The sequence below is a fragment of the Falco rusticolus genome, chromosome 8 (assembly GCF_015220075.1).
Source record: "Falco rusticolus isolate bFalRus1 chromosome 8, bFalRus1.pri, whole genome shotgun sequence".
Lineage (NCBI taxonomy): Eukaryota > Metazoa > Chordata > Aves > Falconiformes > Falconidae > Falco > Falco rusticolus.
Window position 1 is genome coordinate 34804027 of NC_051194.1, and position 27225 is coordinate 34831251.

Genomic DNA, 27225 nt, shown 5'->3' on the forward strand with positions numbered 1-27225 from the left:
TGAGCAAGCGATCTGTACGAGAGAGCAGGCATAACACTGATACACTTTTATTACCCTGGCAGGAGCCACATTATTGTTTTCTGTTTTCACATTTCTTAGCAACAACATTTTTTTGTTCATAGGATTCTTCATAGGAGCTCAGATGAAATTATTTTTATGTTGTACCCAATTTACATGCTGACTTACATCAGCCTGTCCACGAGCGAGAGCCTTACTTTCTGCCTGAAAGCCTCCTGGCAATTACTACTGTCTTCTGCTGATCCATCACTCCTCTGGCATTGGAAGAGACAAACCTCGCTGCCTGACGGAGGCCGCTGCCCTGGGGAGCAGCTTGGTCCCCAGCAGTCCCTGCCATGCCGGGTGGTGTCACAGCCAAGGAGGGTCTGGAGCTAATAGCTACAAGACTTGTGCTCTGAGCATCACTTTTGCATGCCAGCCCAGAGACCCACAGTCCCGCCCCAGCCAGGATAAAATCATCTTTAAGTACCACGTAAGTGTACAAGATAAGACAAGCCGTGATGCTTTAGCACAGGCTAAGACCTATTCTGAAAACCTCTCTCAAAAAAGTCTTTTCTTCATTTCAGTGGCAGTTGAAGTCATTTCTGTATGGGGTTGTGCCAGTTTAGTTCACACTTCTGCTGCTCATCTGCTCACCACAAACCCATCAGAGCCGTCATTTCCTTTGCCCACCAGAGATACTCTTCCAGCACCGAACTCAACCACAAAGCTACATCTGTATTCCCAACCCTCAGCTCTGCAATCAATGCCAGGTTTAGGAGAGCCCTGGGGAGAGTTTGAGGTCCAGAACACAGTGGGGCCAGTTCATCAGCTGCCAGCATTTCCTCTGCCCGTGCCCGCCTGACCCCACTCACCAGGGTCCCACCGAGGTGGCGTTTCCCTCTGTGCTGCCCGTGAGAAGGTTTGCATCCCCTGCCCACTGTCTTTTAGTGCCAGAGCCAGGTACTTACTGTGGTTGTAGGTCTGTGGCCAAGCAGATGGATGGACAGACAGATTGACAGGCTTACTCACAGCACAGCCCTTGCAGCGCACAGGGAAGGGGTCCAGCCCATCCTGGTACCACTGGCAGAGCCCCTCCAGTCCTGGGACCTGCCTGCAGATGTGGAGCAAAATCAGAAAGATCCCCAAAAGAAACCTCGCTGCAGCCATAGGACCTGCTGCAAAGCTTGCTGCTTAGAGTCTGGGACAACCCGGGGCTGCTCCACCACCGTGGGGACATGCTCCCATGCTTGTTTGGCTCCCAAAGAGTTACGGTGTTTTTTCTAGCCCATAGCCAAGGATGACTTCACTGAGTGACTGGCCCACACTGGGAGAGGAGAGCATGCTGCTCCCCGCAGCTTGCGTGAGGAGTCCTGGCACAGTGCACACTGCGGTGCCTCCCCTCTGCCTGCTCAAGCCCAAGCTGTAGCAAAAAACCCAAGCCCAATCACCTGGTTGCACATTTGTGTTCATATGGTGGTGGGTGCAGAGTAGCATCGGTGTTGTGTATCAGGTCTTGGTTCCCAATGAAACTCCCCGGCTGCAGCCCGGATCGCGCTCCTGGAGCGGGTAAAGCACTGCGGCTGCTTGGCCCTCGTGACCCCTGGCAGGACAGCAGAGGCAGGCCCACCTGCACTCGGGTGCTGCTGCTGCTCTTCCCTGATGTCAGCATCCCCCGGTGCGGGGCTGCAGCCCAGAGGTGCCAGAACGGCCATACCCAGCATCAACAAGTGACCCTGACTTTTTCCCCAGCCTCTGCTTGTCTCGCGGCTGTTAGACACAAGGTGTCCGTGAGCAGCTCCCCCACATCTGGGCACAACACTGAGCGCCTGCGCCCAGCCCAGCCGCTCTCGCAGAGCCTGTCTGCCCACATGCAACTCCAGCGTGGTCAGAGAGTGAGCCACCATCAAGGATGTGCTGGTCAGGAAAGAGAATAAATGTCATTTATATGCCAGGGAACCAGCAGATTTCAGGAACAGCAAAGATAAAATAGGAACTGGGTGAAAAAAACAACTGAGAAAGAATGGGCGTAGGGGCTTGACCAACACACAAAACTACATCAGGGATCTGAGGTAGACCCTCAGCTCTCACCCCCCCAGGGACAGAGATCTCCGTAACACCACAAAGATAAATACAACCAGGAACTGTATCATTAGAAGAGCCTTAAGCTCCCATATATAGCCTGGAAAGAGACTGTTGCTAAGAATAGTGGGGCCCAGATATTCCACAACATGAGAGTTGACAGATTTCTTCCCAGCACTAATAGGATGTGAGGCTATTTTAAACCTGCCCTAGTAAGTAGTCAGGGCATTATTGAAGAGCTGGTCCTAGAAAATAAACATGGATCAAGAGATCCCAAGTTGGGCCCGTTTCAATTAAATGCAGAACACACACAATGGGAAGGTTATTACAAAAACCCCAACAGAGATGTCAGCGGTGGGAACCAGCAAAATCAACCGGCTTGCAGCACCCTGAGCCACGAGCCTGGATGAGGCAGGGTGTGAAATCAGAGCTGCAACTGCTGCCAGCACCTCGCCCTCCCTCGGTTCCCTGCTGCCGCGGGACCCCTCTGCCCCAGCCCATCCCCTGCATCCCACAACCTGTGGGGACCCTCGGTCCAACAGCAGTGCCAGACACCAACTCTAAAAGCTCAGTAAAAGCGATGGAAATCTTTCTGTTGGCTGGCTTGGGTGCTGGATGAGGCTACATTCATTTAGACTAAGCACCCCCAGTTTCATAGCAATATCTGCAGTGGTTTTCAGCAATATTATAGCAGAAGGAAACAATTCCCTTGTATTTTCTTGGAATTAGTCAACAGTGATGGTAGCACATCTGAGTAACCCCTTTAATGTGCAACAACCAGTATGTAAAGTAACGTGCACTTCATGGTCAGATTCCAGTTTTAAAAAGAAATGACACAGTGGATGTGTTACATTGACGAGTATATAGTAGTTTCAACATTATTTTCTCAAAAACAAAAATACATCACATTGCAATATCGCATACAAAAAGTAGAATTTGCCCTAAAATAAAATTCTTTCAAATCATTTAAAAAATTACAAAAGTAAAATACATACAAACTCCAGTAAAGTTGAACAGTCTTACAGGTCAAGGATAGTTTACAAAGATGCTCTCTAACACATAAAACTCTCTTCCTTCTCCCTATGTTCATGCAGTTCAAAAAACCTCAACCGTTAGGTGCATCACATAATTAAAAGCTGTTTTTTCCAGCTTATCAAGTACGTGTTTCTAAAATGCACAGTGGAAGACATTAAACTTGGTAGGAGAAAAAGATAATTTAATTAGCAAATATCATACACAGGGAAAATAAATGTGTCTGGAAAATACATCATTGTCCCGGTGGGGAGCAGCAGCTGGTGGCCCATGAGGACGCCCTGCAGCTCTGCTGGGCTGGCTCAGCCCAGGTGATGGTGAGCAGCAGAAAGGTTGTGGTACGCAGGAGAGGTGCAGGCAGGGGCTAAGCCAAGGGAACCAGCTCTGGTTTTGCCACTCATCATGCTTTGATTGCACATCCAGGGCATCCAGAGAGAGCCAGATACAGCCCAGAGGCTCTGCACCCCATGACTGCCCCAAGCAGACTGGCTCTCTGAGCATCCCTTCCCTAAGCACAACCATTTCCCACCAGTTTGTTAATGTAACCTGTCCTGCCGCGGCGTTTTCTATCCATACAGTACCTACTGCCTACACCTTATAGAATTAAGCTGGCCAGACAAAGAAAGCCAGGGTCTGCATGCCCCACAGAAGTCTGAGGACACACGGCCCATTAAACGGCTTTTCCCACACCCTGCTCCAGCCCCCATTCCTCACAGGATCCCAAAGCACTTCCCAGCCCTGACCCCAGCGTGTCCCTGCCTGGGGAGGGACAAGGGGCATCCCCCTCCCCTTTTACAGGTGGGGAGAGGGAGGCACCCCATGCACAAGCATTCCTTCCCCAAACCCCCGAGCAGCTCTGTGACCAAGCAAGCACAGTGCCCAGGCTCACCACCTGTCCCAGCATCACACAAACCTGCATGTGCTCTCTGCAAAGGAAAATACGGGGTTGGGGCTTTCTTGGCTTTTGCAAAGAGAGGGGCTAAGGTTGGAGAAGTGGCCTGAGCCTAAAGGGAAAAACCTCTCCATAAAGAACGGAAGGCTTTGCTCATGGTATTTTCTCTATGTAGCAACACAAAGTGAGTGCAACGAGTCCTTCCAGCTACAAGTAGAGAAATCACATGGGGAAAGCTAGCTGGGAGAGAGACCATGGAAGAAAAAGCTGCTCTTGCAGGGAGTGAGTCCCACCTGCCTTACCTGACACACTTGGAAAACCAGTGCCTGTACACCGTGTGCCACAGCCATAGCTGTTCCTATGGCACAAATCATGCCACAAACATAAGATGAAGGTCAGAACCTCATCCTTGAGGAAGTAAAAAATGAGACCCTGCTAACATTGGGCTGCAGAAGACATCCCTCATGCACAAATAACCCAGGCACCCACCACCGTCAGACCTTTTGGGCATCTCGGCTGCAGCACTTCCCTTCTCCCCCCATCACTGCCCCTGGCCTGGGCACGAAGGGGGGCTGAGCAGTGGCAGGAGCTTTGGGAGTGGGTTCACACTCCAGGTGGGCACGGATTACTCCATACACATTGTGATCCCAAGTAAAAGACAGGAGCCAGCACATCTGTGCAAATATTTGCTTTTGCTTGTCAAAACTTTGGACAGACTTACATTTCTTCCTCTATTAGTTTCATCTGCCTTGAAACGGAAACTGCAAAAATTCTAAACAGATTGACACCATCTTCTGACTTCGCTGCTGCCTGCTCTGCAACAATTCTCCTGCACCACCCGAAATGACACCCCTGAAGGAAGCAAGGCAGATATTCCCATGCCACCTACAACCCACCCTGTAGCAGTAATGGCTGCGGGGAAGTGAATGAGGCCTGTGTTGATACTTATGATCTCTCACACGCGAAGCAGTAAGCCTGGAAGCTATCCCTCTGTTGGAAAGGAGACAGCAGCCATGAGGTGGCTTTTCCCCTCCTGCACGTGCTCCTCTCCTCCTCCCAGCCCTGATTGCTGGGACCCACAGAAGATGATGACATTCTTGTTTGTTTTGGCAGCATCTACACTTGCAGGGCTGTGCATCCAGGACCACTGCTGCCTCCCTGCACGCACATCCCTGCTCCCCTCGCCTAGCGCTTTAACAACACCGAGAACGATGGCCCCAATGTCAAACACTAAATCGATATCAAATGTTCACATACGCTTTCATACCAGTGTAGCAGTTGCCTTGACAAGTTATTACAATGATCCACACTTAGCCTAAAAGAAAAACCTCCCAAACTAATGAAACACAAAAATGCCTTTGTTACAGACTTAACATTTGCAAGGGGCCCAATAGAAGAAATGAGCAATTACAACCCTATGTAACAGCATTACAGGACAGTTATATCCACTATGCAAACTGTAATTCCCATTCATTTTTCAGTCAATCCTCACAATAAAATAGCACTTCCCTTTCTAGTAACAGCCAATATACGCATATCAATCAATTCAGCTTGTTTATAATGCAGTGTAAGGATACGCAGTCACTTGCTAAATTACTGTAGAACAAGCCCATCATTAACATCCCTGTCTCCACAAAACTTTAAATTTTCTATGGATTTGATCAACTCAATGCAACATATCAGTGTTGAAATGCCCTTTGGAATGCTCCCCCTCCCCCAAATCCATCACCCTGATGGTCCCCAAAGTTACCACTGCAAACACTGATGCAGCCTGGGGTTTTCAACCCACTCCAAAAAGACATCCCACTCCAAATCATTTCAGCTCTTTCAGATGGTTGGGAATAACTCTGTGATGCTGTGAAGCTGAATACCTAACATGCATGGTGCCTATCAACTCGGCCTCTCTAGGTGTGGGAGCTAAAATTACAAGTTTCAGGCAAATTATAGTCTGTTCGTAACAGACTATCTGCTCACATATACACAAAATCCTTTGGGTCTGTACTTTCTTGCAGCTTGTATGATTTCCTAAAAAAAAAAAAATCACTATTTTTATGTATATTAGGTACGTGGTCAGTCAACCCATCTAAAATTGGCTTGGGATCATGGAAACTCTTCTCGATGCCTCCAGCTCAGGGGAACAAGTGGCCACACAGGAAGGCGAAGGATTTAAAAGGAAATTAATGGGTATCAGCAGTGTCAAGAGACAGCAAGCAGTGCCGTGAAGTGGAGTCTACTTTAGCTAACCCTGAGCCTCCTCACTAGCAGCACGAAAGCCAGCACAGCTCCGCAGCTTGCAAGCAGCAAAGCCAGCAGCCCTGGAAGCTGAACTGAGAGTCGATACCCAGCCAAGCAGACACCTGAGGAGCAGCCTGTATTTAAATTAAAAAAAAAAGGACTATTACAAGAAAGTGATCACTATAGAGCACCCTTCCCAGCATTTTCCATATAAAAACATAACACAGTTTCTTGTATGTTAGGGGGCTCTGCACTGCTGGGAAAAATTTTCTTCAAGGCTGTGAACTTCTGGGACATGAAGAGAAGTAAATATTGTGACTTCCCAGGGCACCTTCTTTTGCTAGCAAGTCACAGGCCAAGCAGCTGCCAGCATCGGCTACTCTGCAGCAGCGCAATGTAATGTCTCATTTAAATAGAAAACCCCATTGCTACCGACTCAGAAGTTAGAACTTTCACTAATAAAAGAAATAACTGTTTTGAGCCTGTTCTGCACTACTGCTAACTGAATCAGCACTGCTTAGGGCTCGCCATGTGGTCTCTAACTTCCAGCAAAGTGCAGTTATCCTGACAGCTTGGACCCTCGGCAAATCCAAACAAGGGTGGATCTGGTGATAACCCTCATCCAAAAAATATTCCCACGGACTGAGTTTGGTTACTTACATGAAATGGACTGCTCCTCCACAGAAGGACACTGCTGCTGGGCACAGATGAGGATAACACATTTTCCAGAGATCTCAGCAAGCACATTTGCAGTCCTCACCTCCGTCCTGAGCCAGACTTGCTGCTCTAATAAAATCCTAAAGCCTGAACACCATGTGTGTGGAATGCAGCAGCACCCCGTGCAGCTTCAAAGAATTTGGGAGCAATCCGTTGGCTTTCACCCAGGCAGATTTCCATCGGACTTGCCGGGAACTCCAGCAGAGCCCCAGCTGCAGAATGGTTCCTGCAGCCCCAGCGCAGGTTTCCAGCAGAGCCCTGCTGTGCCGCTCGGCTCGGGAGCATCCCGGCCTCGGTGCAGGGCTATAATGAAGGCCACACACTACAGCACCCAAGACAGACAGAGTGGTTTGGGTTTGTGTGGCAAAGTTTTTGTAGTGGGGGACTACAGGGCTGGCTTCTGTGAGAAGCTGCTAGAAGCTTCCCCCACATGCGATGGCGCCAACGCCAAGATGGCTTCAAGGCAGACCCGCTGCTGGCCACGGTCAGGCCCATCAGCCACGGTGGCAGCACCTCTGGGATTAAGCAGCAAAGATGAGGGAAAAGCTGCTGCATGACAGCAATTGCAGCCTCAGAAAGGAGCGAGAATGTGCTGCAGGAGCCCTGCAGCCCCCCAGGCCAGGGCAGAGGGAGGGCAGGAGGGGCTCCGTGTGCCCGAGCAGATGCCCCGGCAGCCACAGCGAAGCCCCCGGCGAGGCGGGCTGTCCCCTCGGCCCACGGAGGGCACCGGGGGAGCAGATCCCCCCGCAGCCCGGGCAGGGCCCCGCGGGGGCAGGGGGTGCCCGCAGCCCGAGGGAAGCCCCGGCTGGGGCAGGGTCGCTGGCAGGGCCTGTGCCCCTGCGGGGGACCCCGGCTGGAGCAGCCTGTGCCTGAGGGGCTGCGCCCCGCGGGGGGACCCCGGGCTGGGGCAGGGCAGGGTGTGAGGAGCCCCCCCCCGAGGGGGAAGGGGGGCAGAGACCAGGGCTGAGGGACTGACCCCGGCCCCAGGAGAGACACCGGGAGGGAGGCTGTGCCCGGGGGGAGGGGGGGGAGGGGAGGGGGGAAGGTGGTTTAAGATTTCGCTGTATTTCTCATTACCCTCCACTGATCTGACCGGTAGTAAGTTAAACTAGTTTCCCCAAGCCGAGCCTGCTTTGCCCGTGACGGTCACTGGTGAGCGACCCCCTGCCCTAATCCCGGCCCAGGAACCTTTCGCTGCATTCTCCCTCCCCGGCCCAGCTGAGGGGACACGCAGAGCGGCTGCGGTGGCACCCGGCACCCGGCACCCAGCCCGGGCCAGCCCAGCACACACAGAAACTTCTACCAAAGCGTCAATGTTCAGGAGGGCAGTGAGCAATCCACACTGACTCAACAACAATCTAGCAGGGTTTGAAACAAGACGTTCACCCTTCTCCCCTGACTGTGCGGACAGTCTGCATCTGGCAGCACTGACAAGTATTTTGAATTGTTCAGTGCCTTCTGGAACAGAGGCAGAATAGGTTACAGTCTGAATATTGCCTGAAGTGCTTCTCCATCTTAAAATAGTCAGGGCAGTGAAAGGATTAGAAATCTCTGTCACTCGGGAGAGTGCCTAAACTGTGCAATTTTAATCTTAATATAGCTACAGTAAATTGCAGAAGCAGAGCTCCGAAGCCACCCGAGCTCGCAGTTCTGCCATGACAATGCAACTCCAATCGACTCTTGGCAAGCGATCCCTGGTTTCAGAAGACAATAGGTAGCAGCAGCTACCGGATATTGAAATTATTCCAGGCACTAAAACATAGTAAAAAGAAGTTGGACAGTTAATACCATCCATCTGAAAAACAGTAAGAGGATGATGCCAGCAGATCTGAACATGCTGGTTAGATTGATTGAGTTACCCCATTGTAGGTTAGCTCCATTTCTACAAAAAGCCTGCTTCAAGACAGAAAAGATCGTTTAGTAGCTGACATAGGCAACGAGCTAAGTCAATTTTCTGTTACTACAGTACATACCTTCGTTGCTCTGAAAACATAAAAGCAGGGAACAGCTTTTATTTTGCTGCACAGATACACTCCTGAGTTAAAGGTATTAGTGGCATATTCTCTCTGCAAAAGAACAGCAGACAATGAACGGATCCATGTCTGAATGGTAGCGCTCAGTTCAGGGTTTATTTGAGTGAACTTACAGTGCCGGTGTCAGCCCAGGATGGCAGAGAAGAGCCCTGCACAGGAGCTATGGGCATTTGATTCAAACTTCCACAGACACAGAACCCTGTTCACCAGCCGCCTCCAACATGTGCAGGCACCCTCTTGCAATAAAATTGCTACGACGGGAAATCATTCACACCCTGAAAAAAATTCATGTCGCAGACAGCATATGTATGCATTTCCATTCATGGCAGTGACTGGTTTAGTTGCAAACAGTAGCATACCACCATCCAGAGGCATGATTATTTAAAATAAACCTATGTAAACACGTACCCTTATATAACATATATAAAAGATATATATATATAAAGTTTTAGTTGTGTATACATAGATATAAACATCCACACACCTCTAACACAAAGCACAGAACACACACAAGGAAATACTGTAAATGATGCTGAACTGAATCTAAGAATCTGATTAAGAAATTATTAGCAGGTTTAAAATTGAGTTAAAAAACTATTCAAAGTGTCTTTAATGTTTATATTCAAGTAAGGGCCAAAACGACCACAGATTAGTACTGATAAAAAGAGCTGGCATTATTTTCCCCATACCATGCCAAAACTCATAAGTTCTTTGTCATTGTCAAACTCATTGTCATTTCGCCGTCATGCCACCTCATCAACTAGAAAGGTGTCATTTATTTTTTTTTTTTAGGAAACAGTGATTTTAAAGATTGGGTTAACAAACAATATTGTTTAGGCACCCTCAATCATAAGCTAATTCTAAAAACCACGCACACCTTAAAGTATCAGAAGAGAACTAGTAGTACTCTGACATCCACACCCACAGTATTCAGTGGCACACACAGGCCTTCACAGTAAAAAAGGCAGTACTGGAGATGGGGGAAGAAAAGGTGACACAGTGGTGGCCTTTACAAAACCAACATCTACCCAGAGTGACTCTCCAGTAAACTTCTGAGATACCACAGATGCTCTGTATTCAGGAGATACAGAACCTTGGTGATATTTCAGAGGCAACTGCAGGTGCAAGTTAGGTTTCAGTGGCAGCTAAAGCTATCATTTACTTGTGCTCCAGGGTGGTAACAACACTGCAAGGATTGTTTGAGATATTAAATATGGCTAAAACCCCTGGTACCAGTGTCTTATATCAGAAATTACTTTATTAGAATGTAAATGTAGTGTACAAGCACCAAATTCCTTTAGCTTAACTGTTTAATGGACATTCATTATATACATGACTAGTGATTTAAAAGAGAGATCTTTTTAAAAAAAGATTTTTTCCCCCCTCCTCTTTGTCATTTTTACTCCTTTTGTTAAGATTATTCACTATTTCTGTTCTGATAGAAGACTCTGAATATTACTGGTACCCCGGTGTGTATAACCATAAGTCGGCACACACGCACACATACTCACACACAACTGTACATCTCACTGCTACATCAACAGCCTTTTAAATAGAGAGCCCCTGCTCTGGCACTGGGACCTGTACATCAGATACATTATCTTTGTGCATTTCGGCATCATTTACCACCGCTCAGGGTCCACGTTTATCCCAAATCAAGGTGGTCTTGAACATAAGAACAGCCTGTCCCTCACCCTCTCTAATACAGCCACAATTAAGTCTTGTAATTTCTTTGTTTTTCTGATGTTCAGCCGTGCAAATCCAGGCAGATGTGCAGACTGCAAAGCTGAGTTCCAGTCTCTTCCAGCCAGTCTGGTGTTATCACACAGAGACAACAACGTCAAGATAGAGTCTGTCATAGGACTCGCGGAAGCACAGGATGAGGAGCAGACTGAGCAAACACGATCCTGGCAGGCACCAGTTGAACCAGGAAAACTCTGTAAAGCAGAAAACATACCCAAACTCAGTGTTACCAAACATTTTCCGTGTTTAAAGCAACCAAAACTTTGATTGATGGCAGGTTTGAAGGAAATTGCTGTGTTCTGAACAAAATCCTAACAGCTCTTGATCAATAGACAGTTAGTGTTGCCTATGAGACTCTTCCATGAACGCCTTATGTATATGTAGTTACACACATAAGCAATTACAGTGTTATATATATATAGTTATATACATATAACCAATTATAGTTATATACATATACATAACCAATGCCTCCAGCTAATGTTAATTCTCCTTATTCAACCTGCCAATGGAGAGAATGGGGGAAAACAATAAAATCTATCATTGCTAATGGAGAATAAACCACTTCTGAAGACTCTACTCATTAGTTCTTTGATTTCTATGGACTGAAAACTGAAACAAATTAAAAGCATAAAGAAGCAGCAGGATCTGATTTTGAATCAAACCTGCTACACACTATAAAGAGGGAAAACCAATTTGTTAGAAGAAACTTGTGAGTAGCACGATCAATTCCATTTAAAACTGGTTGCAAAAACAGCTCCTAAGAAGCCTCTTTTCGGCTGTTAGACATAATGTACTGCTCTTAAAAGCCTGTGTTCCATATTGAAGAAATCCTATCACCTGATATTTGGCTACTAATTAGCAGGTTTATGCAAGTTTGGTTTTTTTTTCAAACAAGTGCACCACCATTTCCTTTTTTTTGTACTTAAATTGACAGTTTACTAAAGAAACATTAATTTTACTGAGATGGTGGTGGTGGTGGGGGTTCCAAGTTTCTTTTATTACTGATTTATTTTTACAGAATCAAGACTACAACACTGCTACTTTCTTAAATCTGTAATTGATATTGCTAAAAGAAAAAGCACAATTTATATTACACAATGCAAAGTCAGGAAGCCTAAAAAACATATAAAATAATCAACCTTTCAAAAACAGTAACCTTCAACAACACCCTCCCCCAGTCACAAAAAAACCCTTACAAATTATTTTAGGCAATAATCTTATTAAAACCTTAGTAAAATTTTCCTAGGCTTGGAGAAGACCATGTTATATAATGCCAGAAGTCAATAGCCAAATGGTTTGCTATTATTTTCCTTGTAATACTCTTGCTTAATTGGATTAAACAGACTTTAACCCAAATATCATAAAACGCCAAATTTAACTTGCGAATCCTTTCTGTCTTTCGCAGTCCAGAATTTGTGACAGCACCAGCGATGCATAACAACACATCAATCGTGGGACGCTAAAGGTCAATTTGCTTTTGTTTTTCTCTTGGAAGTCCCTGCAGAAAAGGTGACAAAAACCACGTGCAGTGGCTGTGGCTTTGAGTCTCAGGGCACTGCACTAGCAGGGAGGCTGAGCTTTAGAAAGGTTTACACTTCCACTGTGCTAGCTGGACCAAAATCTTCACTGCACGGGACAGTTTCCAAGGCTTGGCTCTTTCACAGCCTTTGCAATATCACAGACAAGGGGAAAAAAGACAGAAATCAGAATTAAAACTACTGAAAGATTATTTGGCCTAAAAAGCAAGACCAAGGGAACAAGATGAATTTGAGTGAGTTCTGGTTTACCTGGAAGCTTCTTAAATGCCATTAGAGGATGCATTTGACTCAAATGAAAGACAAATGTTAAGATCATTATAGACTTTCTAAAGGATATTATTCTCAAAGGAGCCAACAGCACCCACTGGCATTGATTCCCCCCAGTGACCACATGCGCTCTTGTACTTGCAATCATTTCTGAAACTGCGTCACAGAGAATGGATTGTCCTAAGCAAAATTTTTTTCTTTTTTTTTTTTTCTTTACTTCAAAGAAATAGCGGAAATATTCCAAGTGTATGGACACACTAATTTCAGCTTTCTCTTTACCTGCATTTACTGATATCTGCTAGGGAAAGAAATACTAGAGACAAACCATGGCCCCATATACCCTGTATGAGGGAAAAAGTTCATTTAATCATAATTTGTCAATCAGGAATGTACAGAGACACTGGAACCCCATCCTTAGTTATTAAGTAATTCTGAACACTGGATTGTCACTCTGAAAAATGCTGAAAAAATTCTCAAGAGTAAACTGTGTAATCTTTTCAGCTCAGTGTAAACATTGGAAATAATAGTATATGTGAACAGAGTTTTATTTTATTAATTAATATTAACCATATTAATTAATATTAACCATATCAATTAATATTAACCATAAAAGCATTCTTTAAAATGTAAAGACTAAGTATCACAGGACCCAACGCTAGCAGGGATGGAATTCAGATTTTGCAATGTCAGTATTTAAAAAAAAAAAAGAAATTAAAAATAATTTCTCTCAGTTTGTGTTCACTGACCACAATCTGGAATGGGGTTTTCAACCTGTTTGCGATTCCCTGGCAGGAAGACACACAAGGCATGCTGAAAATTTGCCCCAGGGTGTAACCTTCATCATTTCAAGCACAATTAATTCTGCAATTTGTCAGTCTCCTCGTGGTTGTGAAATACACCACCTTACGTAGTACATGCAGCCATGATAATATAGAAAAGTTCACAGTTTCTAATGCTTTCAAAGCAAAAGTAAAATACTGCTTTATAAATCTTGCATCACAAAGCAAAAATTTACCACAACAAAATACAAACCAAAATTCTGCATCTTTGAAAACCATTAATAAAAAGACAACTTCCCTTTGAAAGCAAGATGGGTTCTTATTTTACAGCTTAGAGTAATAATATAGTCTACCAAATAGCAAGCTGAAAGTTACAATTGTGAGTTAATGAGAAAGCAAATAATACTCCAGAGATGAGAAAGTCTGAAGAAGTTGATAAAAACATCAAACAAGACACTGTTGTGCCTGATTAGACCACTGGATTATGTAAAGAAATGAGTATTTTGTCTTCGAGCAGTGGTCGAGAGATGCTCTCTCCCCTGCAATGGTACTACCGTCCAACCCACTGAATGGAGCTCACCATAACTGGGGAATTTCTGCTCTGCCCCTCCTGGGCAATGCAGTTATACCCCGAAGCATGAGAATGGATTAGCTTTATTGTGGTTTTGAAAACCCACAGCTAAAAACATTAATAATGGTCACATTACCCAGGCCTTTATAAAAACATGACAATGGCGTGTATCTTGATGGTTTCTGGCTACAGCAAATTCTAAGTAGAATATGACTATATGCATCTTGCACTAAGGTACTTCATTTTTATTAGTATGCATATAGAAAAGAACAATTAAAGTTCTTCTCCCTTGCTGCTACATAGGGGGATTCAAACATTTAATTATTAACAGAAAGTGTATGTGCAAATCTTCCCTTTACTGACATGCGTATGTCTTAATGAAGAATTATATTTACAAAGTAGCTTATATTTCTTACCTGTATGGTAAAATGTGAGAAAAAACAAAAGCACTCCCATAAACACATTACTCAAAAAGGTGACAACTCCACAGGTAATTCCTTCTGGAACAGGGTAGACCGTCTCCACAAAGAGCTCAAAGAATATTGGTACGCTGCTGTTGAGGAATATACCCAACAAAATGCAGGATGTGTACAGTGTAGCTATAACAGAAACAAAAACAGTTATTAATTTCATGCTGGCGTTTTTTCCCCTATTCAGAGCTGCCAAGAATACTAATACTTGACTAACCAAAAAATGCATAAACTTATTTTTATCCTCTATGCATCATAAAGCATACCACATCCCACTAGTTTCAGGCAAAATGCATGCACTGATTTGGAAAAAAATAAATAAATATCAGAAATAATGATTTATTTGTTTATTTAAAACAGAACCCATGAAGACATATTCAGTGATTTGGAATTCACTTGTAAGTAAAACAAACAACAGAATTATGAATGCAAAACATCACCTACTTCGATTTACCTCTGAAATGAACAGAAACTATTGTCCTACACACAATTAGGAAAGGGAGCAATTAATGCACCAAATTGGAAATGGACATGGATCAACCTTTTGACTTGGTTCTAAAGGTCAAAACTAATTTTACTTCCATGTTACAAATAAATACTAATGATCTACCAGATATGAAGACATTAGTATTCAGCACAGCCTGAGCTGCAACATGTTGAATCCCTTTTGGCTTCAAAAGGAAATGAAGGGCACCCAGCGCCTGGCAGGAACGGGACATACTTGATAATGCAGATTATTTACCACTGTACAACAAATTGTTTTTCTTGGGCCAAACAGCAGAAGAATACAGATACTTCTTCAGTAGCCTCAGACATTTTGTTCTACAACTTCTGACACTACCAAATACTTTACAGTGCTTAACATGTCAATATAGATGCTTAATATACCTATATTATCTATTAATAAACCTATTATAACTATTTCTGAGAGAAAAAAAAAAAAAAAAAAGAAAATTTCAGAAGAATTTAGTACCTATTTAGAAATGTAAGTAAACCTTTGCTAAGTGCTGTCATGGCAAGGGAAAGATTTCCTGACCTGCAGCCTCAACAACCTGAGGTTAGTGATCATGTAAAAAGTATAAAGGAAAGAATTAGAAGTCTTAGGGGTGCAGGGGAATGGGGAGTAGGTGGGAAGAAAAGTCTGGAATAATTTCTGAAGATTCCACGAAATCAACAAGAAAGCATAAAGAAAAATTTTTTGGATACAAAAGTTACCAAGTCACAGGGAAATTATAGCATCTTTTCACTGCAGTATAGTAGGAAGTCCTTTGTCAATTTTTTCATATAGATAAATATGTTTATATAAAATAGCAATTGCATTTTCAGCTTAATTTACTTTTCTGCTCTGTCTTGGAAAGGGGAGAACTGAAACAGCACTGCTTCATCTTCTGGTAAGCATTGCCTGAGCTTTCAATCAAGAAACTGTTAGGAAACTTCCAGCTTTAAAAAAAAATAATTTAAAAAAAAATCTTGTTTCTTAAAATATTAAGTATCATGGAAAAGAGATAAAGGCATTAAGAAGCAGAAAGGACTATCTATTAGATTGTCTGTTTGATATGGTTTGCTTCCAAGGCACAAAGACATCTTTCTCTACAGAGGATTTGCCCAGACAGGAAAAAGAGGACAGAAGTCCCAGTCAGAAAGATGATACAGATGGCACAACTTCAGGAGGGCCAGCTGGCCCCTGCTTTTTTTTAATATACCAGAAGGTTCTGAATTGTTAAGAAAAAAAAAGGAAAAAAGAAGAACAAATGAACCATGGTAAGTTTTCCAACTCTCAGATTCTTTTATTATAAACTGCAGAACAAAAGTCACAGAAATTGATGCACGGTATGTTCAAGAGTTGTCAGACAGGAAGGAAAAAACCCAAACCAGTATTAGGATGCTCTTCCTAATGGGCTCTTCTAGCGAAGTCTGAAGAACTGATTCCCTAGCTACAAGATCCATAGATTTTTGCTGCAAATCCTCACCAGTATTTAAAATTTCATGAAGCTCCCTTTGAACTCGTGTTTACTTCAAACACCACTGTGTATTGCTCTAACTGCCTCTTATCTGCTGGCAGGTGTAGCCAGCAAATCTGAACACATTCAGCTATTTGACATTTTGGTGTTGGCTTAAGAAACCAACATGTAAATGAAATGGAAGAGTGTCTTAAGACAAATGAACATCTGCCCCTCATTACGCTCAATTGATGAAGATATCTGTAGATAACCACTTGTAACCTTTAGAGATCATTTCCAAAACTTTCCCCAGAGAAAAGAAGGTGGTAGCCAGCTGTAATTCTGTACCAGAAACTCAAAACAGTGGAAATAGTCATGAAGCTGCTGAAAGCCACAACAGCACCACCAAAAGCGGAGCTGCATAAGGAGAGTGCCAGAGGCAACACCTCTGCAGGAAGACTGAAACCTCTTCCATAAAGAGCAACAGCCAGGAAAGGGGAATCATGTGCCTCTGAATAGAGACAATCTCTAGACGCATAATTTCCAGAAACTTAGATTCACTTGAGATGAAGACAAAAATATGCACCTAAGATTAGCAGCCATTTAAAAGATCAAGACTTCAAATTTTAGTCAATACAATAAATGCCAACATTTCCATAAAACAAACTGAAACCTTCAAAATAGATTTGATGGTTTAAAATACGCTAGTTGAATTACATCATTGCTTTTCACTTACTGAAATGTATGAAGAAGGCTAGATCATAAGCAAACAAGCACAGGAACTCCATACTTTAGAAACTACATGCTTACACTTCCTTGTTACAACAGCTTCCTTCAGTCATGCAGAGACAGCCGCCGGCACACACCTCACACCTCCATACTACCATGAGCAGAGCAGCTTTAGCATTGCCTTTTGGTTCTCCCCCAAAGTGTGACCTGCTTTGCGTGTGCATGCCAAAAACTGCCAGCTGAGTACCCATGGCACCACCTCACCTGAGATCACAGGTAATATTTCTAAAACAAGTTCTACATGTATGTACGCACATATTTGCAATTAATAAGCAGAAATGTCAAAGCAACAGGACAGGCAGAACATAGCATCCAGGAGATGCCAATTTAAGTTCTAAGATCTAACGAAAATGACAGATTTTAACTGGTAAACCACACAAAAAAAAGCTCTGAAAGTGAAGATGTACACATCTAAAAGCCTCCCTTAATGAGTACATATTGTAGCGATGGGAAAATATTTATTTCATGTTTCTGTAAATCATCCAAGGTCTTCTTGAGTGCTATACAAATAAGTTATTGAATTAACTCAGCAATTAAGCCATAAATCCAACTGGTCAACTAGACAGAAAGTAAAAAATAAAACCCGCAGTTTTAGAAAAAAAGTTATAGGAAGAGTCAAATAAGAGTTCAAATGTGGTTTTGCCTTTTATTTCACAGACTAGATAGCATATCTCATATTCTCGCTCACAGGCAACAAGATACTGTAGCAGGGAGAATAACACCTATTAATGGAGACCATTTACTTTCCATTACAGCAACCTTGCATTGAATGAACACAATTATCATGATTTTATGCTGTAGAAGAACAGCTGCTGAAGTTACAGCAAATGTTTTTTCAATTAAGACAATCTTGATGGCAGTCATTGGAAATGAATGTAAGGATATGAAAGCACTGACCAAAAAATAATAAAAAAAAAAAATTACCAAGAAGCTAACATTATGTCCTAAAGCTTAACAAGGACAAACAACTACCCTGGAAAGACATACACTGAGAAACTGTGTTATGCTATTAATAGAAAAAAATACCACTTTTTCTTAGGAAAAGGAATTAACTGCCTATGAGAATATGCACAAAGTTGTGTACCCAAGACAGCAGCAGCTGTGGACATAAAAAAAATAATGGAACTGGGCTGGGTTTCTTTAACCAGTTTTAATTAATGTAATACTTTGAAGATGTTTGTGTGAATTAAGTAGCTACTTCTCAGGCTGGTCACTGCAAAAAGATTAGGAAACGCAAAACACCCATCTGAAGCACAGCTGCTTCAGAGAATTGGCCTGGAGCTGCCGCAGCAGGAGGCTCAAGCTAGGCTTCATCATGTCATGTTCATGCTTGAGGTGTGAGACAACCCATGCTATTCCCTCAGTGCTCATTTTCCTGTCCGGGAAGGAAGCAAGGAATGAAATGTGCCTTGATAATAGCACTGGAGATTTTACTAGTTAGATGAAGTAAGGTACCAGACTGGGGACTGATGGTGATACAGTGGCTTAGCACAAAAGGGACAAAAAAGTAAGGCGGCAGGTTCCTTCCTGCCTTCTTATCCCCTGCAGGTCTTCAGCTACTGGATGGCAAATACATGTCCTGTATCCCAGAAACAGACTTTCTTTTCCCTCAGCTACAAGCTGTGACAAAAGCTTTATACTCATTAAAAAAAAAACCAACGAAAAACCCAAAAAAACAAAAAACCACCCCAAAAAACAACAAACCACCTCAAAAGAAAAACAAATTTAAAAATTCAAACAGGGATGTGATTAAAACAACAGCCTACACTTCATGTCACCAGATGAGCTTGCAACACAGCAGAAGGAGTCTCAAGTATCTCTGACATCCAAACAAGTTCCCAGAACTTCCCAGGACATTCTGCAACATGCTTAGCAATTTACTCTTAAATTAGACCATCACTACACATATAACTACAGAGCCTGATACAAACCCGAATGAAATTAACTGAAGGACCTCCACTGATATAAAGTTCTTATCAACCCATTGGCACATAAGTCTTGGCTGATCGTTAACAAATATGAAATATTACAACTTCTTAAAAAAAATTTGCAGATAAATTTACAAAGGAAATACAGATACTCTAGAGCAGTATCAAGTGCAAGCAGGTGGTAGATGATCTTCTTCCAAAGTTGTCTGCCAGAAACTCTTGAACTCTGTACATTTTGTAACAGTTCTCTTCTCAGACAAACTGAGCCAAGACTCAGAAATTTTATACAGATAAACAGGAAAGTAAATACAACTGAATATGTTCTCTTGGGTGCAGCATACAACTTAAAGCAAAACCTATGCAGACTGAGGGCATTTTGTCATTGTCCATTACAGCAGTATCCCAAATGCTAGAATGAAAGGATAATGCCTCATGTGGATGCATGTTTCATTGACTTTAGTATACCCACAAATTACCCGAACAATTCATAGTTCCTACCAAACTGTAAAGTCTGTAGAAGTGGAATTCAACTTCCCTATAATTTCATTCTTGCTACTGGCCATGGTAGCAATAGTCAGGGAAGATGTCCCCCTCAATTTTCCCATGAGAAATGTCACTCCCTCAAGGTAAGACAGTAATTTTTACTGTAATTCATTTACAGGAACAAAAAACACAATAGAAGGAGGATGTCCCCGTAGTGCACATTTATAACATCAATATGTTTCATTGCTTGGATTTCCATTCTAGCACACACTGATCAAATTCTTATCTCATGATATAGTTATGAAAGTAACCAAAAATCTGATCAAATTGAATTTGTTCTATATACTTCCCAAGAGAAAAGCAAGTGGAACTTGCTTTGAAAGCAGAGCATTCACTTTGGAGAAGTAAAAAGTGAAGAAATTGCAGTGCGCCTCAAAAAAACCCCAAAACCTCAAAAACTAAAAGGGGAAGGGGGGGGCGGGGCTGGAAATCACACAGTATTTGAGGCTTGCTATTGATGGATGCTTAAAGTGCTCAGATTTATAGATATTTGTCCTTGAGAAGATACTCCCAAGTTTCAAGCATTGTACACTATTTAACACTGGGGGTTTAAACCGTTTTAAAGTAAACCCCTTAAATTAGTAGTTCTTTAAGCACTCTTCTATGTGTGGATTTACAGAAGCCTTCAGGAAAACAAAGGTCATTATTCCCATCTTATGAATGGGAAAAACACAACAGGAGGCAGGGTAATGATTTACCCACAGCCATAAGCATGTTAATGCTGAAGCTAGAAAAAGGAATGTTTTCAGGCCACTGTTTTATCCTCTGAGTCCCCCTGCCTTATACTTATGAAGCACATATTGTTTATAGTAAAGAAATTAAACTCAAAGAAGAAAACAATCAGTATTAAATAATTAACAGCTCTCTCTTTCAATACTGTGCTTTGGAGATGAGGATAGGGAGACAGATGTGTTTATAATGTTCAGTCTGTTGAACCTGAAAATAAAGTGTAGGCTGCTTAACCTAAATATAGTCATCAACTCATGGAGTTGCCACCACGTTTAGAGTATCTGCCATGCAGCACTAGAATAGATTTTGTGAAGCAAAATTCTGCTGAATGTGCTCATAAATATTAGAATATTCTTGAAATGTGATGCTGAAAACATTCAATCTGAGCTGCGAGCAACTAGCGTTGCATATCAATTTTTGGAAAATGTGAGTATTTGTATCCAGAGATATACTACCAGCAATACAAAGTGGCAAGATACTGAAACTGGCATTACAATGCCTTACACAATTATTTTGGGTCAAAGTATCCCATTGTACATAAATTCACATAATGAAGTTCAGTACAAAGCAAACTAACAATGAACTTGGCACCAAGAAACAGATCAGCAGCTGCATTGGGAATTCAATGGAGAAAACTATTTTAATGCTCAATGTGTACATAAAATTGCCTTTGAAACTTGCTGAAAAATGCAAATAATATACATTAAAATTAAAATTTCTTAAAAGAAAATTCAAGCTTGCTTAAAATATAAACTGATTCCAGAATCAAGGGGTTTAAGCGCTATGATTAGCTGATGAGAGGTGTTTTAGACAGATGATATAGCAGCTATGATGGTACTATATCATTATTTCCTTGCTTTCTGTTTTTCCCACACTGGCACTTATAGTTCATACACAAGACTCCAAATACACTTCTTATAAAATGTTTTTGAGATACATTAAGAAGTCAGTAAATGACAGAGAAGTTGTCTTGCTCTGTGGCAGAAGATAAAATGGAGCATATTATGATAATGCAGAGCAATGCAGGCATTACACAATACAAACAATGCTAAACAGTATCATTTAAAGAAAACACAAAGCAGTCATTGATTTTTAATATCTGCATTAAAGATATCCATTCTAAGTAATTACATTTTGTAGGAAATACCTTTAAATGATGTCGTGCTTATTTACAAGGAATTAGGAGAATATTATACAAACAATTGCAGGAAAAAACATTTTGCTGTGACCATTTTTTCAAATACAATTCCTCCTCCAATATTCAAACCAGACACTACTACAACTGCTCCAAAGAATACTGATTAAGAGAGGGGGGTTGATTTGTTTATATTTTAAAAACAAATCTTTATAGAGATTTTCTTCCCTTCCCTTTAGGGGAAACTCTCATCTTTTTAGCATTTCAAAAGCCTGCTTCCATGCAAATGTACCCACCTGAGTGCTTACTCTGGAGTCCAGGTGAGAGACAGGTAGAGAGTTTTCCAAAGAGAGGAATGAGCATGTATGCTGCACGTTATCCACATGCTAAAGGAAAAGACTATTTTTGCACCTGGGAAAACCACTGGTAAGGTCTACCTATGGATGCAGACATTATTCATGGATCAAGCTGCTGTCAGGTGAGTTGGAGTGGATGCCCATGTTCTCTAACCCGCCTTCATCTCTAGGGTGAAGGCTCCCTTAACACCTGGCCTCCTACAAAGACCCCCATGAGAGGCGTCTTGCTTGCTCATCAGAATGACTGTCCTGTCCCATGGAAGAGCTCCCTTTTAACTGTACCAGCAGTACATCAGGTCATGTGGATATTTTAGCAGGTATCGCTGAAGACAGCAACGCTTGTGGTTTTGTAGGGCAAAGTCTGACTTGGTCAAGAGAACACTGAAGGCAGGGCAAGTGAGGAGCGGGAAGCCCCTCACAAAATGGGAGCTAGATGGTTGGAAGGAAAAACCTCCTCACAAGATCAAACGTGCACTCCCACAAGTTTCCATAACAGTTCAGTTTTGAACCCTGCTTGCTCTGCCTCCACATCTGAATAAGGCTGGAAGTGTGGACTGAGACCCATCACTGGCTCTGTAGCACCGCCAAGCCTAATACTACTTGTGCTCTTTGCCACAGGATAGGAAGAAGCTGAGGACCCTATTAACCTTCTGGCAACATCAAACCCTGTTGCTCTCAATTACAGAATTCCTGCTTTGCGGCAGGTGTTCAGTGATGCCTGCAAAGTAGGTCTGGAATAAAAAGCATTACATGGACCTCTTCTTAAAAAAAAAAAAAGAAGAAAAAGAAAAAGGAGGGATGGGGAAAGAGGGGGGGGGAAGGAAAAAGGGGGCAAAAAAATCCCACAGTGATGGTTGCTTTTGCTTCGCACATCTCCCAGCTCTACAAAAACACACCAAGGATAACTACCTGGAAGTCCACTGGCAGCGCTAGTCCACTGAGTGTTGCAGAGTGACTTCCACCTTAACCAGCTACCTCAAATCACTTCCCAGAGCTGCCAGCCAATGGCCTGCATTTGACCTCCTACATCTTTACTCCAATATACTCTACATCTCAAACTTTTAATTAAAATGAGGGAAAAAAAAAAAGTTCATCCAAATCAATTCAAATGTACCGTTTCTCCCAATTACTATGGAATGCAGAGGTCATCATCATATTGCATCATTACATTGAGGAATAATCTAGCATGAAGTCCTATAAATTAGCTTAAACAGCTTGTGCGTTTTCATCCATAACAGTATATTTCATAAAGATATACCACCGCTTTTCTGTGTACAACGATCTAAATTGAACAGGCACATTACATCTATTTTATATGAACTTTAATGAGAAAATGCTGATATGAACACTACCCCCCCCCCTTCTATCTATGAAGTTTAAACATTATGCCACAGAAGAAAAATAAAGATCTTTGGTGGCTGCACATTAGGCCCTGATGGTTTAGATTGCCTTTTTTTGAGGAAAACACCATATTGCTGGCAGTTCTATTCAAAACAATATTGTGTTTTATAGAAAAGGGCTCAACATTTACAGTGACATATATAAGAACAGCAAAGACAGAAAACTCTAAAATATAATTTACAACTCAATCTAAGGAATCATCCATTTTAAAAGAAATGGTAACTGCATGAAAAGAACAACCCTATCTTTAGACTTTTATCAAGGTATGCTAGTTTAGGATACTTTATATCAAACCCCAAATATCTTATATACTTTTATGTCCTGACAACGGATCACCTTTCTAAAAACAGACCCACCATAATGCACCTATATGCTATAAACAAGTAAGATTTCTTCTAGAACCTATGTTTCATGCTGAGTTCTTTACACAAAATGAAATAAAGTCAGAGACAGAGCTCCATCAGTTTTGTTTTGGATCATTGGCGAGTACATACATAATGACTTTAACCTCTTGAAACCTCTCTGCTTCATTCTTATGCGTAGACTTGAAGGGACATTTATATGTTTGGCTTGTTGCTGCAATTCAGAGGATAGAGTTACTGTACAAATCTCCGTTACTGCAGGCTTGTAGTGATGAGGCATGCAAGCATAAGAAATAAGCTTTTATTGCATTTATTTTAGATTTGATGGAAAAGTGTAGTCATTTGGTATGACAATAGCCACCATGATATTTGATTTGTTTAGCTATTAAATTACGTTTTATTTAAGCAGATTTTTTTTTAAAAAAAGTTGAGATTTCAAACTAAATCATAAATTTGACCTATCCATCCAGATGGTGTTTCTCCCGAATTGATCATGTGTTTCAATTTGCTGTACCCACTTTAGTTTATAGTTGTGACATATGCAATGCACCAAGGACACTTACTAAAACTCAAAGTTAATTTGAGTAAAACAGTATTTTATATACTACTCTCCACACCAAACTCTTTACTAAAAGTGGGAAAAAATAATTTTCATTTCTCCTATAATGCATAAACTTGCCTGTAACAAAGATGGCACTTTATTTAAAATGGATCTACAGAATTCTTTAATAAATATTTTCTAAAATCTCAATGGCTTAGTTTTACTGTAACTCATTACTCTGTTGAAGGTCTTGGAATCACAGGTGGATCAGTCCTCTAGATGTAAATAGTAAGGTGAAAGACAGATTTTTAAGAACTAAGCAGTGTTAATTTTCAGCTAAGTGTACAGCTTGCTGGCAGCTTGAATAGACCTGTGAGCTTTTCCCCCACTCCTGCCAACAGCTTTTTTCCCATCTTTGAGGCACAGGCTGAGTTAATTTTGGGCTGGAAGAGTTCCCTGAACCTGCATGCAGGTGCAGAAAGAGGACAGCACAGTGCAGGGATAGATTTAGATGGCTGAAAGTACTAGGGGTCACCTTGGTTTGAACTGCACCACGTGCTTCCAATAATCAATATACATTTCAAAACCCTAAGTTCCCAGATATGTCATTGTTCCTTATATGCAATGCTACTCCCATCTTTCATTCATCTGATTTTTCTTGGTTTATTTCTCACCTCTGTTATTTCAAAACACTCAAAACAGAAAAACAGTCAGTCCCCAAATCAATTTTAAATGTACATTCTGGGTTCTTACTATTGGGTTTTGGTAGTTTACATCTTTTTATGAAGTTATTCAAAGCTGGTAAAGAGATTTCAGATTCAGTAAGTTTTCTAAACCTTTTTTTTTTTTCTTGGTAAAACTACTGTATTACTAAAGATACCACACCAGGTTATAACATAGTTGATTTAAGATTGCCAATATTTGCCTGCAATACCAATTTTAAATAGGAATTAAAATCAATGCAGTACCTGTGGTTAAAGGCAGATGAGTGACACTATTTAAACAGGTGAGAGTGAACCAGGTTGATGCTAACGTTGCTCCAGATAAAAGCAGCAGCAGTATAAACTTCAGCATGCCCCTGATAAAATCTGCAAATCTGAAATAAAAGCACAGATCAGAGCAGTACAAATGCTGATTTTCCTACTATTTAAATGTGATGCTTGACAATTAATTCAGTATAGTCTCATTAAACATTCTGGAGACTACAAAAACAATTTAAAAATAATTTCTCATTTTCAGAAATAGAAAAAAGACATTCTTATAGAATGGTGATATTTCTAGCTGTCAAGCTGAAGAGCCACAGATTTTTTAGCTGTCACAAAACAACAGCCAAACCAGAACAATTCTCAAGGCATCCATTGAAAACACTCGGTATACAGGAAGGGGTTTTTTTTCCTTCTGCATTTGTTGGACACAACATCACACCACTACTTACATCGCTGTTTTGTCAGTGTTTGCCAGTCTCCCTTGGCAGACACACTGCTCAATTAGCATATGAGGAGGCTGCTGCATTTCATTCAAGACATAAAGTGTCAAGATTCATTTCTGTGGGAAATGACAGAACTCCAAATACCAGAATCCCTAGATTGAAGATGACAAGGAACAGTTTCTGAACCCTTGGATGCATTGGTGATGAAGTTCTTGGCGGCTTAGGCAAAGCAGGAACTCTTTACACAGGCAGCCACTCTGCCAGTGGCTGTTCTGGGTTGCAATGTTCCAGAAACCAAGAGCTTGGTGCCACTCCTCTCCTACACAAGCCCCACTGACAGTCTGGGGGAGGACAGCTCCACAAGTCCTTGGGCAGACTGCTGTTAGACAGAGGGAAATACTATCTTTATGCCACCTGATGGTACAATTGCTTTTTTCCTTTTTCTTTCAAGGACACAGAATGCACTTGAGCAGTGCTCACATGGTGTAATTATCAGTGCAACTGCTCTTTTCAAAAGATATTTCAACACAGCTACTAAAAAAGATATATTAGAAAAGGCAATGTCATTTATCCGCTAGTAATTTTCTATAATCTCCTGCTTAGAAGATGTGATTTTGGGGCCAGGCAGGGTAGCTATGTATGTCTAAAGAATTTCTTGTGCCCTTATAGCCTCCTACCTTGATTACGTTAAAGGCAGCACAATCCATCTAGGTTGGTCCATGATGAAATCTGTCCATCTGTCAGTTAACTGCTATCTCTGCCCTGACAAAGATCACTTTACAAGCAGATACAGCTTACTTGATAAACCAGATAAAGCTACCACCATTTTGAGAAGTAGGAACCTCAGCTCCACGTATACCGTAAGAGATGTGCAAGTAACGCAATCACAAAAAAAAAAAAAAAAACCAACACCCGACTTCTTTCCTCTTATTTTGATTCTCCCTGTGCTTTAATCCCACATTGAATTTAGCAGCAAGTAATTCAATAAGCAGTAGTGGAAGATCAATGCTGCATATAATCTTAAAAGTTTATGTCTGCAGTGTTCAAGTGGCTTATGCATTAATCTCCAATAGTCAGAGGTTAGCTGCTACTGTTGGTTTTTTCTGACAATCCAAATCCAGCAATCAGGATCACCTCTTCTCAGTGGTTTGCCACTTTCTTTAATTATTGTTTGGGATCACTGGGGTCAAAATCAGCAATTTTAAAAGCTTCTCAGAAGCATCTCAAAGTGCAAACTTTTGGCTTCTTCCACAGAGACACCCTGCTTTGCCTGCCGGCAGACAATTTCACTATTCCCTCTCCTTCCAGGCAAGAGCAGTTACGTATATCCCATCTAATGAAACACAGTGTGAGAAATATCAGTCTTCAGGGAGGGCATTCATAGACAACAGGTCTGAAAGGGACCTCTACGCAGTCCCCTATCTCCATCCTACCACCAGGTATGTGTGGGGATGAGAGGACGATACGCAGCTAAACCATTCAAAATAATTAATTGGAGTAAATAGCTACCTTTACTGAGCAGCTGCAGCTCTTTTTGACACAAAGATCGTGATTTGAGTATCAGCAGTAGCAGTATGCTCCAAGGAGCTCTCAGGTGTCACAGGACTCCAGATGGGTCAAAAACAAACTTAAAGGTTTATGCAGCTACTGAATTTCAGCCAGCAACAGAAATAACAGGAAATAAGTGACACAGCAAACTATCCTGAACTTGGT

At 41.9% G+C, this 27225-nt stretch overlaps 1 protein-coding gene across 1 annotated transcript in view; it reads right to left on the reverse strand.

The window, feature by feature from the left end:
* Positions 1-9058: 9058 nt before the first annotated feature.
* Positions 9059-27225, reverse strand: part of SLC49A4 (solute carrier family 49 member 4) — a 67996-nt gene continuing 49829 nt past the window's right edge. Inside the window, exons 7-9 of the mRNA XM_037396693.1 lie at positions 25052-25179; positions 14306-14488; positions 9059-10925 (exon numbers count right to left, since the gene is read on the reverse strand). Coding sequence (XP_037252590.1) covers positions 10810-10925; positions 14306-14488; positions 25052-25179 — 427 coding nt within the window. The 3' untranslated portion in view covers positions 9059-10809. The remainder of the gene's footprint in view (positions 10926-14305; positions 14489-25051; positions 25180-27225) is intronic.